General features: G+C 35.5%; 1 protein-coding gene across 5 annotated transcripts in view; it reads right to left on the reverse strand.

The window, feature by feature from the left end:
• ADAMTS19 (ADAM metallopeptidase with thrombospondin type 1 motif 19) overlaps window positions 1-19,616 on the reverse strand; it is a 294,164-nt gene that overhangs the window by 151,568 nt on the left and 122,980 nt on the right. For 3 of the 5 annotated variants that reach the window (XM_037509412.2, XM_054694450.1, XM_054694451.1), the window contains 3 exons: window positions 16,815-16,987; window positions 15,349-15,432; window positions 14,530-14,702 (listed from right to left, as the gene is read on the reverse strand). In XM_037509412.2, the coding sequence (XP_037365309.1) occupies window positions 14,530-14,702; window positions 15,349-15,432; window positions 16,815-16,987 (430 nt within the window). The remainder of the gene's footprint in view (window positions 1-14,529; window positions 14,703-15,348; window positions 15,433-16,814; window positions 16,988-19,616) is intronic. The other 2 variants (XM_037509413.2, XM_037509414.2) reach the window with 2 other exon arrangements.

Below are 19,616 nucleotides of genomic sequence, written 5' to 3' on the forward strand. Positions count from 1 at the left end.
AAACTTTCATAAACAGATATCATGTGGGCCTCCCCGGTGGCGCAGCAGTTGAGCACTGGGTTGCAAAGCTGCCCGCAGCCTCCGCAGCACCGGTTTGATCCCTGGCCACCAGATAAGGGTCCCACATGGCACGCAGACCTCTCCTGCCGCCCACTGCTCCCCTCAGCAGTGAACTTCGGTCCTTCTGCCTGTTCTGCTCCCCACTCTGGCTCTGGTGAATTCTCTCACCCTCCTGCGCTTCTGACTGTACCCAGTGCTTGTATAAATAAATAAATAAATCTAAAAAAAAAAAACCAGACATCATGTGACTCTTAATAGTTAAATGAGTGAACCACATGTTTTACCTTGAAGGATAAAAAAATTAAAAATGAGGATAACATTAACTAATTTTTAATTTTAATATGAGAACTTTCACATTTATACCTGATAAAATCCTAAAATATGTTGACTGATTTCATAAACATATATTTCAAAACTAACATTCCACCTTGTTTTCAATTTTATAGGATTTCATTTCTTATTACAAAAGGGATAGAAATTGGTGTGGGACATGGCTTTCTCTTTGAAAAATACTGTAAGATCTCTATTTCACATAAACAAAATAATTTCCAGATTGAAGATTTAAATGTCATAAGTACAATTTAAAACAACATAACATTTTATATCATAACACCAGTAAAACTTTCAAAAGACCAGTTATAATTATTTTAATAGGTGCATGAGGAAATTAGTATTTTTGTATAAGTGGGTTCTAACCATGAATAATATTCTATAATTTGTTCTTTATTTGACTTCTATATCTCGGAGAGCATCCTCTGAGATTTATGACTTTTTGAGGCAGATTATATGAGAGCAGAACTTTTAATCTATCTTTTACTAATTATATGACTTCATACAATCTAACATTCTTGTGTTTATGGAGGTTATAGATACACCACATAGGCTTACTGTAGAGTTTAATTTAATCCATATCAAACATAGGTTTAGTGTGTATGCTGGATTAGTAAACATATATGAAACAATTAAAACAATGCCAGACACTTAAGCTCTCAAAAGTTAGTTGCTGATGTTATGTTTTGCTGGTGTTTTGGTTTTTGTTTGTTCTTTTTTTTTTTTTTTTTTTTTAATTTATACAAGCACTGTGTACAGTCAGAAGGGCGGGAGGGTGAGAGAATTCACCAGAGCCAGAGAGGGGAACAGAACAGGCTGACTGACAAATACACTGCTGAGGGGAGCAGCCGGTGCTGCAGGAGAGGTCTGTCGTGCCATGTGGGACCCTCGCTGGCCAGCTGGCCGGCCGGCTGCAATTGAACCAACACTGCAGAGGCTGCAGACAGCTTCACAGCGCAGCGCTCAACCGCCTGCACCAGCAGGGGAGGCCCTTAAATAACTATTTTTATCACTGTGTAAAAACTTTACTAATTCCTTCAAATGTTTTCTGTTAGTCTGTTGTGTCTGATATTAATAATAATATAGTAATAATAATGCATTAATACTCTCTCCTGTCTCTGCCTTCCTAAGTCAGAGATACCTTTGCTTTAGAGAGTGCCTGCTGAGGTCTCATCTCATCTAACTGCAAGGGGGCAGAAATTCCCCAATGTAGCAGACATAATATAGTGCTACAGTGTGCTATAGAGAACATTGTTTTCATTAATTTGTAAAAATTTTAATGTTTTTCTCAAATATTTTTTATTCTGCTAAATCTATTAACTAGGTAAACCATCCCAGATAACTGAACTATGACTGTCACCATTTACATACATTAACCTTCACTCCATACATAAATTTTTCTTTTGTATCTTGAAGATGTAATCCTGTTAACATTGATTGCATATGCCTTAGAAGTCTATAGTTATAACTGAATTCCTGTTGCAAAGTAGATACATATTTGTTAATAATTAAAAGGCAAATACCAAAGAAAAAGAATTTTTGAAGACTAAAATAATCAGATTGTCCATTATTGTTGTGGGCTTTACTATTTATTCTTTTTGATGCAAAAAGTGACCTTTCTGGAAATACATACCAAAATCAAGTAAGACAACTCTAAATAAAAGAGGAAAGAGAAACAAATTATCCTATGTTGAACTAGCTATTGACATTCCCTTCAATATTCAAGATACGAAACAAGAAACCTTATAAATCCAGTTTAAGTAAGACAGCCCTCAGTTAGAACAGTTGTACGCAAGGTAATGATCAAAGGTTTTTTAAAAGCTGGGTTATTCCTTGATTGTCACAGAGGTAAAAGCAAACTATAAACATCCCAATCCCAAACACCTTTTCATTGGGAAACCTACCAATATACCCTATATTCTGACTACCAGCTTCTAATCACAGATTTTACCCCCAGATTGTAACCCAATTTTTCAGAAAATCTACAGTCAATAATAGAATGTGAATGGTCCTGAATCAAAAAGAGATTCTGAGTGACCCTGAGTTAACCAAACCTACTGCTTGAGATTTCAGAGTTTCCCTCTTCACTCTCTTTCTTGACGCCTTGTTCTATGGGTCTTCCTTCGACTCTTAGGACTATACATAATCTTCTCCACCTATCAAATGAATCAAAAGGACTTCTTTTCTGGTGCTTACCTAGAGAACAGTTGATCTCTGTGGTTCATAACCAACATTAAACAATGTAGAAATATACTGCCCCGCCCAGTATTGAAACATATTCAGAGTCTGAATATAATTATAGAAGAGGCAGAATGAAAAAGGTCTGCTGACATTTTTTGTTACATGTAAACTACCAGATATAGGGGTATATTTATATGCACAACAATGTAAACAGTTCCCTCTACTGTTGTGTAGTCCACAACCCACACAATTGGATGTGTTAGGATTCATTAGGGCCTCTTACATGTCTAACTCCAGATAAGAAGAAAGGTACAAAGATAAATAAAAAAGGTTATTAAATGAAGGCAGAAAAGAGGATGATACACAGTTACCTCTATAAAGTGATATAGGTCCCAAGATCAGTGAGGAAGCAGCTCGGGGAACTGTATTAAATAAGGGGTAGTTTTATTTTGCAAGTGCTTGTGCCAGCAAACAAAAGGAGAGAGAAACACCCAAAACAGATGATATTAAACAACATGGTAATGCAGAAAATTAAAGAACCACATAAAATCAAGTCTTCACCTTAGGGCCAAGAATTGCTGAGTATAAAGTATATTCAGATGTAGAGAAAAGATTTTATGAGTTTTTTTAGAGCTTTTTCTAAATGTACAATACATCATATCATAATGCATGAGGGTACAACATGACTATTAGATTTACATAATGTGAAACAAGGGACTTCATCTGTAACTAAACAACATGATAAAACTATGACAAATGCATTGCTTATTGTCAGGAGCACTTAAGAATCCTTCACATAGCCAATTTCTATTCACTTAGTGAACAAATGGATAAAACACATTATTTCAATAAATGCAAGATCTTTTTACCTCTCTAGTACAACTGAAGAATAAATTTTCCTCTGCATTTTAAAACCTCGGATCAGAATAAAATTTTTAAAATTCAATTGATCAGACTGACAATGTACCCTTAACTGCATAACATTCAAGCATCTTGGGAGAGTGGAGGGGACAAGATATTCACTTGCTGCCAAGACCTATAACCATGTGGATTCAAATTCTCTCATTTTTGGCTAATATTGGGTCAATGTGCCTGAAGTCTGCATCACAGCGTTTCATTATGTGAGTTTATGGAAATGATACTGTTAGATTCTGGCAACTGGGAAGGCCAATAAATTCTGCTTAAGTTCTGTTTTATATTGGAAAAAAAAAAAGAAATGCAGCCTTAATTTCTAGAAATGAAGATGCATCTGAGAACAAATCTCATTGTAGAGTTTTATAGTGCCCTGGGAGATACCTATAAATGATTCATTCAAAAATTATTCTATGATTTATATTAAATGAATATATTTTTGCCATTTTTATATTTTATTAAATTTTCTCTCTTACTTGCCAATGGCATTAGCTTTAAACTAACTTTCACAAGTATGTAACAAAAGCATTTCAGTCAATATGAAAAGCAAAATTATCATTAACAAAATTAAATTAAAAATTAAAGAGTACTCTCCAGGGACACAGACTTCTGCCAGCTCCATGACAGCAAAGTAAAATGTGAAAATTACACAAATAAATCATAGAGTTGACACTTGGAAGAATGTGTTATTACTGAGTCCACAAGCACTAGGTCAACTTTATACCATGTACTAGATTATATCACACATGACAATTTAATCAGTATATTACCACAGATAGGTTCAGATTTAAACAAACATTATTCATTGCAATTGAAACCAAAATCAACAGCTGAACTGAAATTTCTTCCTACTCACATGCTCACATAATATACAACATTCAATAATTATATGAGATGACATCACTAGGAACTGTGTATGACTTAGCTTCTCAAATAGGAATAAGAACAAGCAAAGTATGGTGGTTAAACTTCTAATTTTCCCAACATCCTTACAAAACGAACTTTTTGACCAACTTCATGATAACCCTAACTAAAAAAGGAATTGTGCCTCCATTAATCAAATCTTCATTTAGACATTCTTAGTTAAATGGATCTAGGTCACTTAGAAATAAAAAACTCCTCTAGTGAGCCGTTTTTCACTGTCACCACACAGAAAGTAGAAACATGGAGAAGCTGTGATCTCATGTCCCTTCAGCACCTACTGATATTCTACATGTATACTCTTTTACAGAACAAACACTTTTTAAACACCCTAAGTAAATAATAGCACATATTTACAACCAGAGAGTGATGTTTGTGGCATTTTTCTCTAAATATAAAAGAGTTAGGACATTACACAAATATGGACCAGCTACATAAATTAGGATACTTATATTCAAAAAAACAGCATGTCTGCTACTCCCTCCAAATGATGCAGCCAATCTAAGTATCTTCATTTGCTAGTGCTAGTGTAACAAATTAATGACTTAAACAACAGAAACATAATTATTTTACGATCAGGAGCTCTGAAGCCATATGCAAGATTGACTGGGCTAATATATGGTGGAAATTCAGCTTTATTTTGCTTTAAAGTTCTAACTCCCTTCAAATCATTTAATAACTAATTCGTTTATTTCATATTTTACTCATATATCTGGCTAAATTTTCACAATATTTTTATTTAAATTATATTGTTAAGACTGGTAAAATATGTTTTGACATCATGCAACTTCTCTATATAAAATTCCCCTGACATTCCAGATGATGATAAAGATCATCTTTATAAAAGCTATTTATGGGCCTCCCAGGTGGCGCAGCAGGTTGAGCGCCATGCTGTGAAGCTGTCCACAGCCTCTGCAGTGTGGGTTCGATTCCCCGCTGGCCAGGGAGCTACCCACATGGCACAGCAGATCTCTCCTGCCTCACCCACTGCTCCCCTCAGTGTCCTCAGTCCCTCTGCCTGTTCTGCTCCCTGCTCTGTCTCTGGTGAATCCTCTCACCCTCCCGCGCCTCTGACTGTACCCCAGTTCTTGTAAAATAAATAAATCTTAAAAAAATATATAAATAAAAGCTATTTATGTTTTCCTTCTGAAAATGCTTAAAAGTCAAGGATTGTCTTTTACCTAATTATATATGAAAATTACAGTCACATCTGTCTAAAGTTGGATATAGTTCAATAAATAGAATACCCAGTGATTTGCACATAAAATACAGTTAATAAATTAACAGGAAAAACATCTGTAATGCTATACAGAGTTTTCAAAGCATGCAGGAGAAAATGCTACTCTTACAATCCATACATAAAATTGTCTCATGGCTCTTTTTCCCCAAATACACTGGATATAAACTATCTATAGAAACACTGGAAGTATGGAAAATACTTCTGAATAATTGGTTAAAGTGTCTAATAATTACAACCTTTTTTAAAAAAAAGAAAAGATCCTGGTAGATCATCATTCACTGGAATTGACTGAATTCTAGCAGTTAGTCTTATAAATTCAACACGTTATTCTGTATTTTATAAATGGGCATAAGACTCAAGGAAATTTGGTACAAAAATGCAAACTAAAATTCGAAAGTTTTCATGTGTTGTTAGGACTAGAGGCATACTTGCTTATATATACCACGTCCTTCCTTTGTGCATCATCCTGTTCTTTATTCTTTAATACCAGAATAAAAAGTAACAAAACAGCTTGTTTTTTTCCTTTCAAACTTGATTTGCCACTTACTTACAAAAATATATACTTTGGGTAGTAAAACATTTCTCATTCACCCTCCACCAAAGCTATAGTGCTTTACCCTAGCATCTTCTTTTCCATCTACCTCCCCCCAAACGCCCCCACCTCCACACCCATTCCCTCTGGTCACCAGTATACTTTTCACAAAGTATATGACTTATTCCTGTGTCTCTGCCAGTCTGCTTTCTTTGGTTATTTACATTGTAGAAATGAGTGAAACCATCTAGTAACCATTTAGTCATTCACTTTCTGTCTTATTTCACTTAGCATAATGATCTCAAGAGCCATCCAGTTTGTCCTAAAAGGCACTATTTCTTCTTTTTAAATAGCTGAGTAGTGCTCTGTTGAGTATATATTACACAATTTCTTTATCCAACCATCTGTCCATGAGCATTTAGATTCCATCTTTTGACTAATATGAATAATTCTGCATTGAACACACAAGTGCATAAACTGTTTAGGGTTAGTATTTTCATATACTTTGGGTAAATACATGGAAGCGGTATCATTGAACTACATGGTATTCCCAACGCGTGACTTTTTTTCCTTCCTTTTTTTTTTTTTTTGCAAAATTTGGGGGCTCTGCACAAGGCTGTGTGATGTTTCAGGACCTTAGAATAAATTTTAAGGGAGGAGAAGGTGAGGCCTTTGTATTTGACCCTGTTAATTTTACATTTTGTTTGATTTGGGATTACTTTCACACTATTTGAAGAGTTGTAACTTGCTTTTGGTTGTTTTCTTGTTTACACTTTCTCTTTGAGCATTATGATACCTTTAAACATGATACAGAAAACTGTATTTGTTAGCAGAGAAATGTTTAATTTAACAGAAAGTAATTTCCAACATCAATAAAAGTTATTTTATACATAAATGAGAAGAGTTAAATTGGAGAAGTCTCAGATAAGTGAAAATCAAGCCCCTTGTAATCAAGTACCTCCTCTGTCATGTTTTCACTAAGGACACTTACTATTTTATGTCTTCCTATTAGTGTTATCCAGTTAAGGAACTAGAAAAAATTTTCTCATTTACTATAAATTGTTATCTGTGTTATATATATACACCTATGAATATTAAGGATTATGACTGGCACTTTCATAGTATTAATGTTCTTTGGAAGAGAAAGAGTATATTTGAGATATACTCTCAAATATATCACTCAAATATATCACTTTTAATATATATTAAAATATACCTTGAACAGTCTGTGACCTGTATTTTTCTAGGTTAGACATTTAACTGCTTATTTTTAAATTAAGTCCATATTTCTATTTTATACTTTATTACAATGCAACAAGCATTTCAACGAACACAAATTATAAATGACATTACTATGAAAATGTTCGGTGAGACAGTCTATTGTGTTCAACTAAATTATCATAAGTTACTATTCTTCAAAATAGTTAATTTCATTTTCATTGCTCAGTTATAGTTCTTTATTAATTGAAATTTATTTTGTATATTGTTGTTCATTTTTTGTACAATATTTTATTTCTCCCATCAGTGGCTGTTACAATTGTGTATTTACTATGGGTCAAGTACTGTATATTAGGTTCTTTGAGTATATCATTTCTTAAGAACTTGACATCCTGTGAAACCGGGATTATCATACCCATTTTACAAATGAAGAAAAGGTCAACGAGCCTAAGCAACTTGCCAGATCATACAATTCATAACTGGGCAGGCTGAAGTCAAAATGTATTTGGTTTGTTCCTAGTGTCCAATATACTTTCCATTAGATCAGATGTCTTCAATTCTTCTATTCTTTGTTTAGATGGTCTGCACATAGGTTTCTTGGAACCACTCCATATATAGGGCCCTCTTCTCTGGTGCCTTCAGCAGTACCACTGTACTCTACTTACATTCCAGCTTCCTGCACCAGTCAAACTGTCTTGAGGCAACAAGATGGGATGACTGTGGGGTTTGCCTAATAAATGTTCCTCTTTTGGAAATTACTGTTTTGTATTGCTCATTCTTCAACGATAGAAAAAAAAGTTCTTCATAAATAACTTCCAGATCTATGGTTATTTACTACAATATTCCAGAATCAGGTACTACACACCTGGAATTGTGTTCTTGCAGACATTTTTTTTAATGAATTATTTATAACTAAGATAGTTTTATTTTATTTTCATTGAGGTAACACTATTTTACAATACTGTACATAATTTGGAGATACAGGATCACAACCTTCAGGTGTATGTTATTGTAACACACCTACAACAAAGTACTGAAAGTCCTCCACCATGGATCACTTTTTTAAAAGTTTTTTTAAAATTCAGCAACAAGCAGCTACCATCAACTCTTTACAGAAAATCGTGGGTTTTTTTTTTTAAAGATTTATTTCTTTATTTATGCATACATACATACATACATACATACATACAAGCACTGGGCACAGCAGAAGCGCAGGAGGGTGACAAAATTCACCAGAGCCACAGCGGGAACAGAATAGGACCAAAGTACACTGCTGAGGAGAGCAGCAGGCACAGCAGGAGAGGTCTGTGCGCCATGCCAGACCCTCATTGGTGGCCAGGGATCGGGGATTGAACCGGCGCTGCAGAGGCTGCAGGCAGCTTTGCAGCCCGGTGCTCAACTGCTGCGCCACCAGGGAGGCCCCAGAAAATCGTGTATAAATGTTACTGTGTTGCCTGTGATATGAAATGTCTACATTATGATATTAAAACTAATTGCTAGTAAACAACGAATTATCCATTTTTACTAGTTCTAAGCAAGATCAGTTTAAGAGAGGGCGGAGCAACATGGCGGCGAGGAGACGCTGCGAGTAAAATCTCCCATTAAAAAAAGTTAATAGGGAGGAAAAGCGGCAGGTCCCAGTGAGAACTGGGACACGGAAGATAAACGGGTGACGCCAGCAAACTACCCGAAGAAGAAAGCGGCCATAAAAGAGGACTAGAAGGGAGGGAAGCACAGAACCCTGCTCCCCTCCCCCACCCACAGAGTCGGCACTCTCCGACCAGCAGAGAGGAGGTAAAAAACAAACCAAAACGACCAACAAGAACAAACAACGCAGCAAGCGGGACTGAAAGAGGAAAGGAACTATTGCAGCCACCACACCCCGTGAACGGGAGCTGTGGAGAACCCTGCAGGATTCGCCGCGGAGGTGAGCTCCGGGCGCCATTAAACAGAGACTCCGCCCCCCAGGAGGAGGCCAGGACCAGCACACAGCCCCGGGCCACCCGGTAAGCTTGGGTGGAAAAGCTGCGCGCTGGAAAAGCAAACGCGGATCGGGATCGGGATCGTGCCGAAAAGCAGCGGGCTGGAAAAGCAAACGCGATCAGGATAGCGCGGAAAAGCACCGCGGTTGAAAAGCAAATGCAGATTGGGATCACGGCTGCCGAGGTCCCCGTGCCTGCGACCTAGGCTTGCAGGGAGACGCGCGTGAAAGTCCCTCACTGAGTATCCAGGAACCAGGCACCCAGGCATGGGAAAAATACAGCAAGACACATAATAGTGAAGCTCCCAAGAATCCAGGACAAGGAAAAAATAATGAAGCTGACAAGAGGGAAGAAACACATAACATTATAGGAAAACCAATCAGGCTGACATCAGACTTCTCTGAAGAAACACTACGGGCAAGGAGAGAGTGGAAGGACATAGTCAACAGACTCCAAGAAAACAGATGTCAACCAGGAATACTCTATCCCGCAAAGCTTTCCTTCCTCTATGAAGAAAGAATAAGGACCTTCCCAGACAAAAAGAAACTATGGAACTTCATTACCAATAAACGCCCACTCCAAAAAATACTACAAGGAATCCTAAAGCCAGAACCTCGGAGGGACGAATAACAACGAAAGAAGGCAAGGAAAATAAAAGATATTAAAAGAATAAATAAAATCAAAGGAAAGACAAACACAATGGCAAATACAGATGCTAACATATCAATATTAACCCTAAATGTAAATGGACTAAACTCTTCAATAAAAAGACACAGAGTTGCAGCCTGGATTAAGAAACAAAACCCAACCTTTTACTGTCTCCAGGAAACACATTTAGCTACAAAAGATAAAAATAGACTCAAAGGATGGAAAACAATCCTACAAGCAAATGGACCAAAAAAGAAAGCAGGAACAGCTATACTTATATCAGATAAAACAGATTTCAAACTCAAAAAAATAAAAAGGGATCCCAACGGTCACTACATTATGATCAAAGGGACAATACTTCAAGAAGAAATAACACTAATTAACATATACTCACCAAACGAAGGAGCACCAAAATATATCAGACAACTGTTGTCATCTCTGAAAACAGACATCAGAGAAAACACTTACGTAGTGGGAGACTTCAACACATCACTATCAACAATGGATAGATCAACAAGACAAAAAATAAGTAAAGAAACTAAAGCTCTAAATAAGGACCTAGAGCATTTGGGTTTAACAGACATCTATAGAACACTAAACCCCCAAAAAACGGAGTATACATTTTTCTCAAGCGCACACGGATCATTCTCCAGGATCGAATACATACTGGGGCACAAGACAAACATCAACAGATACACCAAGATTGAAATCATACCAACCATCTTTTCTGACCATGAAGGCATCAAGCTAGAAATAAACCATAAAAAGAAGGCAAGGAACTTTCCTACCTCATGGAGACTAAAAACCACACTACTCGAAGACCACTGGACTAATGAGGAGATCAAAGAGGAAATTAAAAAATTCTTTGAATTGAATGACAAGGAGGACACCAATATCCTAAATGTATGGGACGCAGCAAAAGCAGTAATAAGAGGAAAATATAAAGCAATAGAAGCTCACATCAAGAAACAAGAAAGAACTCAAAGAAACAACCTAATCTCGAAGCTCAGAGATCTAGAAAAAGAACAACAAAAAAACCCCAAAACCAGTAGAAGAAAAGAAATAATAAAAACCAAAGCAGAAATAAATGAAATTGAAACTAAAAAAAAATCCAAAAGATTAATGAAACCTAGAGCTGGTTCTTCGAAAAAATCAATAAAATAGACAAACCCCTAGCCAGGCTCACAAAGGAAAAAAGGGAGAAAGCACAAATAAACAGGATCAGAAATGAAAGAGGAGAAATCACAACGGACACAGCAGAAATAAAAAGAATAATCAGTAACTACTATGAAGAGTTGTATGGAAACAAGTTCAACAATCTAGAGGAGATGGACAAATTCCTACAACTCTACAATCACCCAAAGCTAGATAAAGAAGAAATAGAACACCTAAACAGACCAATTACAAGCAGCAAAATTGAAATGGTAATCAAAAACCTCCCCCAAAACAAAAGCCCAGGACCTGATGGATTTACAAATGAATTCTACCAAACATTCAGAGATGAATTGGTACCTATCCTTCACAAACTCTTTCCAAAAATTGAGAAGGAAGAGACAATACCAAACACGTTCTATGAAGCCAACATTACACTAATACCAAAACCGAATAAGGACAATACAAAAAAGGAAAACTACAGGCCAATCTCCCTAATGAACACTGATGCAAAAATCCTCAACAAAATTTTAGCTATCAGAATCCAACAATGTATCCATAAGATAATTCACCACGACCAAGTAGGATTCATTCCAGGGACACAAGGATGGTTTAACATCCGAAAATCAATCAACGTTATCCAACACATCAACAAAAAGAAATATAAAAACCATATGATAATATCAATAGATGCTGAGAAAGCTTTCGACAAAGTGCAAAACCCATTCATGATAAAAGCCCTTGAAATTCTTGGGATACAAGGAACATACCTCAACATCATAAAGGCCATCTATGAGAAGCCAACAGCCAGTATCATTCTCAATGGTGAAAAGCTGAAAGCAATTCCATTAAGATCTGGAACAAGACAAGGATGTCCACTCTCACCACTGCTTTTCAATATAATACTGGAAGTCCTAGCCAGAGCAATAAGACAAGAGAAAGACATCCAAGGAATCCAAATAGGAAAAGAAGAAGTCAAACTATCACTCTTTGCAGATGATATGATAATATACATAGAGAACCCCAAAAACTCCACAGAAAAACTAATTCAACTCATCAATCAGTTCCGTAAAGTGGCAGGATACAAAATCAACACACAAAAGTCAGTAGCCTTCCTATACACAAACAATAAATCTGAAGAAGAAGAAATCAAAAAACCACCCCTTTTATTATTGAAACAAAAAAATCAAATATTTGGGAATAAATCTAACAAAAGAGGTAAAGGACCTATACAAAGAAAACTATAAAACACTATTAAAAGAAATAGAAGAAGACACAAAGAAATGGAAAGACATCCCCTGCTCATGGATTGGAAGAATAAACATTATTAAAATGGCCATCCTACCAAAAGCAATATACAGATTCAATGCTATTCCAATCAAAATTTCAATGTCATTCTTCAAAGAAATAGAACAATTATTGATGAAATTCATATGGAATCACAAAAAACCCCGAATTGCCAAAGGTCTCCTGAAAAAAAAAAAAAAAAAAAGAAGGGAAGGGAGGCATCACACTCCCAGACTTCAAACTATACTACAAAGCCATAATCATCAAAACTGCATGGTATTGGAACAAAAACAGACATACAGACCAATGGAATCGAATAGAAAATCCAGAAATAAACCCACAGATTTATGGTCAACTAATCTTTGACAATGGAGCAAAGACTATGCATTGGAGCAAAGAAAGTTTGTTCAATAAATGGTGCTGGGAAAACTGGGTTGCTACATGCAAAAGAATGAAGCTTGACCACTACCTCACACCATACACAAAAATCAACTCAAAATGGATTAAAGAACTAGACATAAGACCTGAAGCCATAAAATATATAGAAGGAAATATAGGCGAAACACTACGTGATTTGCACATCAAAGACATCTTTACAGATACATCACCCAAAGCAGTGATAGTGAAGGCAAAGATAAACAGCTGGGACTACATCAAATTAAAGAGCTTCTGCACAGCAAAAGAGACAATAACAAAAACAAAGAGAAACCCCACTGACTGGGAGAACATTTTTGCACCCAACACTAATGATAAAGAACTGATCACAAAAATCTGCAAAGAGCTGATGAGACTCAACAACAACAAAGAAAATAACCCAGTCAAAAAATGAGCAGAAGAGCTAAAAAGAAACTTCTCTGAAGAGGAAATGCAAATGGCCAACAGGCATATGAAAAAATGTTCAACATCACTTGTCATCAGGGAAATGCAAATCAAAACTACCATGAGATACCATCTTACACCAGTGAGAATGGCACATATTAAAAAAACTAGCAACAACAAATGTTGGCAAGGTTGTGGAGAAAAAGGAACTTTCCTGCACTGTTGGTGGGAGTGCAAACTGGTCCAACCACTATGGAGAGCTGTGTGGAGATTTCTTGACCTACTAAACATAGAGCTTCCATAGGATCCAGCAATTCCACTCCTAGGTATTTACCCAAAGGACACAGAAACATCAATTCCAAAGAGCACCTGCACACCTATGTTTATAGCAGCACTGTTTACAATAGCTAAGCTTTGGAAACAGACCAAATGCCAAAAAATAGATGACTGGATCAAGAAGATGTGGTACATATATACCATGGAATATTACTCAGCATTCAAAAAAGATAAACACATGCAATTTGCAGCAACAAGGATGGAGCTGGAAGGGATCATGCTCAGTGAAATAAGCCAGAAAGAAAAAGAAAAATACCAGATGGTCTCACTCTTAGCAGGAATCTAGAAAACTTAAATAAGGGACCAGGAAAATGAATAACTATAAGAAAGTGAAAATCAAAATCAAAAAAACTATGAACCAGAGACACTTTTTGGGGTTGGGGGGCGGGATGGGAGGGATTGGGGTCAGAATGGGGGGGTTGCAATTGTATGGGGAATATAAAAATAAAATTTATTATTAAAAAAAAAAAGATCAGTTTAAGAGTAATATACTAATATAGAGTACTCATACAGAGTTTACTGTGGTTCATTATTTAACCTACTTATAGTTATACTTAATGCTATATTACAAAAGCTTATGAGTAACAGAATTCCATGATGCTGCTCAAAATTAGAGATTTCATTGTAACTTATTTTCTTCATGTAGTAAGTTTTCACTCATCACCCATGGTTGTATCTTCAAAAATAGATGGTCAAGTTTTTTATTTTTTTAATTAAATCACCAAATGTTTTGTCAAGATAGCATTTAAAATGTGACTGTTCAGAGATTAGTTATTATAAATTCAGGGAGATGACTACCATCACCAATGCCAAGAGATTTTTGCCACACAAAATCTGGAATAGGCCTTAATAGGATTACCAGTAAGGCTCTGGAATAAGGAATGCCATTTAATTGGCTTTGGACATTTTACCTTGTTATAAGTATAGCTGCATCCACAGATGTCAGGTCTTCTCCCCAGTTTGTGGACATCTCTAAATGGATATCATTTTTTTTGCCAAATTCTTCATGTTGCCACTTACAAAAACTCTCCAGCATTTTCTCTCCATGGTGCCCAATATATAGATCAGCCTGCACAAGAAGAGACTACATTTCGACTTAAATTATTCTCAGATATTCAAAAAATTAAAACTCAGGGGGACTTCTTAAGTTATCAAAGCAGACTGCTGAACATAACATTAATCAGAACTGAAAGACAGTCAGGATTATTATAGCCAGAGTTAAAAGTCTCTCAACTTTGCGAAGTTACAATCATTACAAAATTTGTTTTGTACAAAAAAGAGAAGGGTGGAATCTTTATACTTAAATAACTCACTCTTTCTATAATTAAAGAATAAAAGTTTTCCAAAGTGCTAGTTAGAAGCATACTAAAATGATGCCACGGAACGTTCTTCATTTAAAATGAATTATAGATAAGAAAAAGTTTTAAAAGCACATGCTTAAATAAAAAAAAAAATAAAACCCATAAAAGCTACATTTAAAAATTACATTTTGGAAAGTTGAGGTTTGTTTTTTGGATCCTTGGAAACTAAGAACATTTTGGTTTTGGAATAAAATTGAGGTATTAACCAAAACCAAAGGCCAGTTTTATGTATACTTTAAGTGACTCAGTGGATATTTCTGGAATGAAAGTCAATAAAAAAAGTACGTCTCTAACATTCCTCTTACTTAAAAATACTTGAACACTACCTCTCACCCACTTAATTGAATAAAAAACTCAAGACTTTCTTACTGGAGTTTCATGGAGCAGAATAAGCTTTATCACACGAAGATTGACATGCACACCAAGACTCTTGTGTTGAAAAAGGTTAAAAACCTAAAAACAAATGGAAATAAAAATCCTAAAATAAAACTGAAAGGCATTTTGATTTTCTTTATAACCCAGATATGAGAGAAGTCTCAATTTAATTGAGAAATCTCATATATTAAAAAGTCTTTTTTAGATATTAACTTAATAAGCAATAAAAACATAGCTAATTCACTTCAGATGTCAAACAATTTAGACTTAAATTCTGAGATTACTTAGTGCAACCTTGATAGTCTAGGTTGGGTGGGGTGTAGAGGGAAGGTTGGGCTTTTTTCAATACTGCAGGAAAGAATCTTAGTTACTAAATCCTAGATTTTTTCATTAAGACCAAAAAGTGCCAGTTTCTTCCCTTCTTTTGGGAAACAGTCCTGAAGACAGCCTGCTTTATGTTACTTCCTAATTCACTTAGTGTCCTTATTCTCTTCCAAGGCTTCTGCCCAGGAACAGGATTTTCAAAGCTCCCTTCTTTCACACTGCCCATGAAGACAGGCTACAGGCCATTGCTGCTTAGTGGAATGTGAGTGTGGGTATAGCAATATTGGAAAGAGAGGTGAATGTTTTATGTGGTACCTTGCCCTTTTGTATTATGTAGCATTTATTAAATTTGTAATAGAAAAATATGAAACTGGCACACTGAACCCAAACTTTTAGAGGGCTTACTACTCGGGAATATATAGACAAGACAGATGTGTAAGAAAAGTTTTCCACTGCAAAAACAGTCAAATGATAGCAAAAATTATTTGCCCCACCTTAAGATCTACCTCCTACTACAGCTAATTCTACCTTGAAAGAGGTATGCCTGACAGGGTATTCACTTGAGTCAAGGGTTAATTGGTAGGAAGTTAGCATAAGATGCTAGATATGGAGACTACTGCATCTAGAACTGTCAACCAAAATTAGCTACATGTGATTCAGTTGGTTAATAAGGTAGCTATTAACTATTATTTATCAACAAATGTCTCTGACATCCAATTTTACATAGCTATATAAAAATTCAATAGATTACTAACCTGTTTTTGTTCCACATCATAATCTGTAATACTTTTGAGGAGGCCATGCATATAAAACAGTATTATAACATTTTTGCTAATTTCAACAAATGGCCTTTGATAAAAAAGAAAAGGCGACAAAAAAGAGAGAAGAAAAAATAAAGTTTTGCCATATCAAAATAATAGGGTGCTTCTTTACTAGAAGGTATGAACTCCTATTTTGATATCTCTTTTAATAGGTATCATTTAGGTATAACTAAATTTTGTTTTTTTTTTTCTTTATGATGTCAATAATAGAAAGAACAGTAATGAGTTAATTTTTAAAGAACTTCATTATACTCACACATTTCTTCCTTAGAGTTTTCTTGAAAAAATCCCAAGCGCACTTTAAAGTTTGCCTACCATATTTAAGATGGTTAGAATGAATCTCCTGGCCGCGTCTGCTCCATGATAGGAAACCATTGCTGGCTCTGCGACCACTACAGTCTCTATGTTGTATTCTTGAGGTAATTTGTATGAATATCGTTTCCCTCTTCCACTTTCTGTTATTTTTTTAGATCTAGTTCTTCCTTTATCTGAAATAGAGAAATGAATTTTGAATAGTACCTCCATCTTATGAAAGTAAACAGAAAATTTTAATCTCTAAGTTTCCTGCACACACCAGCTCAAAAGGGGCATTTGATTTTGGAGTATAATTTTGAAATTAGACAGACTAAACTTCCACGATTTATTAACACTGCTAACAGGAAACTAGTATCATCCAGTCAGCCTCAGTGTCCTCATCTATAAAATAGGTAATAATAACATACATTCTAGAGTATTGATGGCTTATAATAAGATTACATTAGTAAAAATTTCTAGCACAGAGAAACACAAAAATAAAGTAACTAAATAAATAAAAGATACCATGATATTCTTTTGCAAACCACTTGTTGTAAGAAGTGCCTCAAGCGATCGCTTCATGCAGCCTAATTTCAGGTAGATACCCTAATTACTTAAATATTATGCAAGGGTTACAAAGGATTTGGTTCTGACTCTTACTAGGATCGTACAGAAGTTATGACCTTAGGGTAATAAAGATTCCTCAAACAGGACCATATAAAAGCAGTACCCACAAATAATTGTAGTTATAAATTTAACTACATAAAATATAAAATGTCTGTTTATTAAAATATGCCACTATTATAATGAAAAGCATGCCACCAAGTGGGAGAAGATATTTACAATACTTCTCTATAAAAGAAATAGTCATGATGTAGTATATCAATCATCAAGAAGTTGTCAATTTATAATGCTGTACACTTAAAACTTACATAATATTAAAGACCAATGTTCCCAAAAAAACTTTTTAAAAAGATTTTATATGCAAAAAAAAAGTTACTCTAAATCAATGACAGATATCCTAAAGATAAATTGGCAAAGGACTTGCATAGTCAATTCTTCTAAAAAGGAAGTGCTCAAGCTCATCAGTCTTAGGGGAAATGCAAATTGAAACTGCAATAAGTTAAATTAAAATTCCTAGAGTGACCAAAAGAAAGACATGTTTACATCAAGTATTGACAGGAATGTGGAGATAATTGGAAGACCCACACACATGCATGCCAAGGGTTTAAATTAGGATAAACACTTTGAAAAACCTGTTAGTAGTATTTACTACAGTTCAACATTTGCATACCCAACGATCTAAAATGCATACTCATCAGAAATGCATACAAATCCCATGCACACTATTCTATATAGTTCAAATAATCATCACAAATAGAATGGTTAGAGAAATGATGGCATATCCATACAATAGAAAGCTATATAGCAATGAAAACGAGTCAACTATCACAACATGCAAAAATATGGATGAATCTCACAAACATAATGCTGAGCTAAAGAAACCAATGATGAGAATATTCCATTTATAGAAATAAGAAAAACTGGGAAGTCAAGATGTTACAAGTCAGCATAAAAAATATCTTGGGGTTTTGAGAAATGAATGCCTGGGAATAGCCACAAGGTGAATAGCTGTGGTGTTGATATTTTCTATTTATTTATGTTATTTGTATCCTTATTTTTTTTGAGATAAGATTGGTTTAAAATGTATGTATGATTTAGAGGCATAGGATCATACCCTTTCATGTATGTTACCATACCACACCCACCACCAGTGCACTGGCAGTCTATTCTCTGATGTGGGTACTAGCTACAAGCCTATATTCATTTGAGAAAATTCAGCATTTGAACATTTGTGCAACTTCCTGTACACATGTGGCATTTCAATAAGGAATTTACAGCTTTAACAGCTTTACTGAGGTGTAATTTACATGCCATAATGGGAAACCACTTAAGTATGCAAGGCAATTAGTTATAATAAATTTCTATAGTTGCACAACTATGTCCACAATCTATTGCTAAATTAAATATTGTCTATTTGTCTCCTTACTATTTACCAAAATTCTGTTGCTATCACTAAATCACTATCATCTCCTTTCCCTACTTTTTGTACTTGTGAGCTGACATCATTTACATTTCTTTACTATAATTTTAGTTCATTCCCGGAAGTAACTGTGTTTATTGGAATCCCATGGAGATAAGTGCATGTTCAATTAGTCATTCCCTAGATGCCTGTAATTTTGTTTTGAATTTGGAGATGAATATTACCATAGTTTTAGTCCATCTTGGTTACTGATAAATTCCTTAAGTCTTGTCACTGGTCTTGTTTTGCTTTGCTTGCAAATTCGCTTAAATATATTTTACTTACCAGCTTCCCTGGTGGCGCAAGGGGTTAAGCACTGCACTATGAGGCAATCCGCAGCCTCTGCAGCACAAGTTCGATCCCTGGCCGGCCAGAAAGAAACCCACATGGCGAAGCAGACCTCTCCTGTCTCGCCTGCTGCTCCCCTCAGCAGTGTATTTCAGTCTGCCTGTTCTGTTCCCCCCTCTGTCTCTGGTGAATCCTCTCACCCCCAGCCCCGCATCTCTAGCATATACCCCAGCTCTTGTATGCATAAATAAATAAATCTTTAAAAGTATATATATATATATATATATATTACTTAATACTCTACCTTCTTTCCTCTAATGTCTTTTCTCTGTGCCAGGATCAATTTATCTTTGAATTCTTGAACTACTGGTTTCCTTCTGTTATTGACTTCTAGGCTAAAGTGAATCAGCTCTCAGATCTAACATGAAATTGATGACCCCACCACTACAGGA

This window comes from Talpa occidentalis, unplaced genomic scaffold (genome assembly GCF_014898055.3).
Source record: "Talpa occidentalis isolate TD23 unplaced genomic scaffold, MPIMG_talOcc4v2.1 talOcc4.13, whole genome shotgun sequence".
NCBI lineage: Eukaryota > Metazoa > Chordata > Mammalia > Eulipotyphla > Talpidae > Talpa > Talpa occidentalis.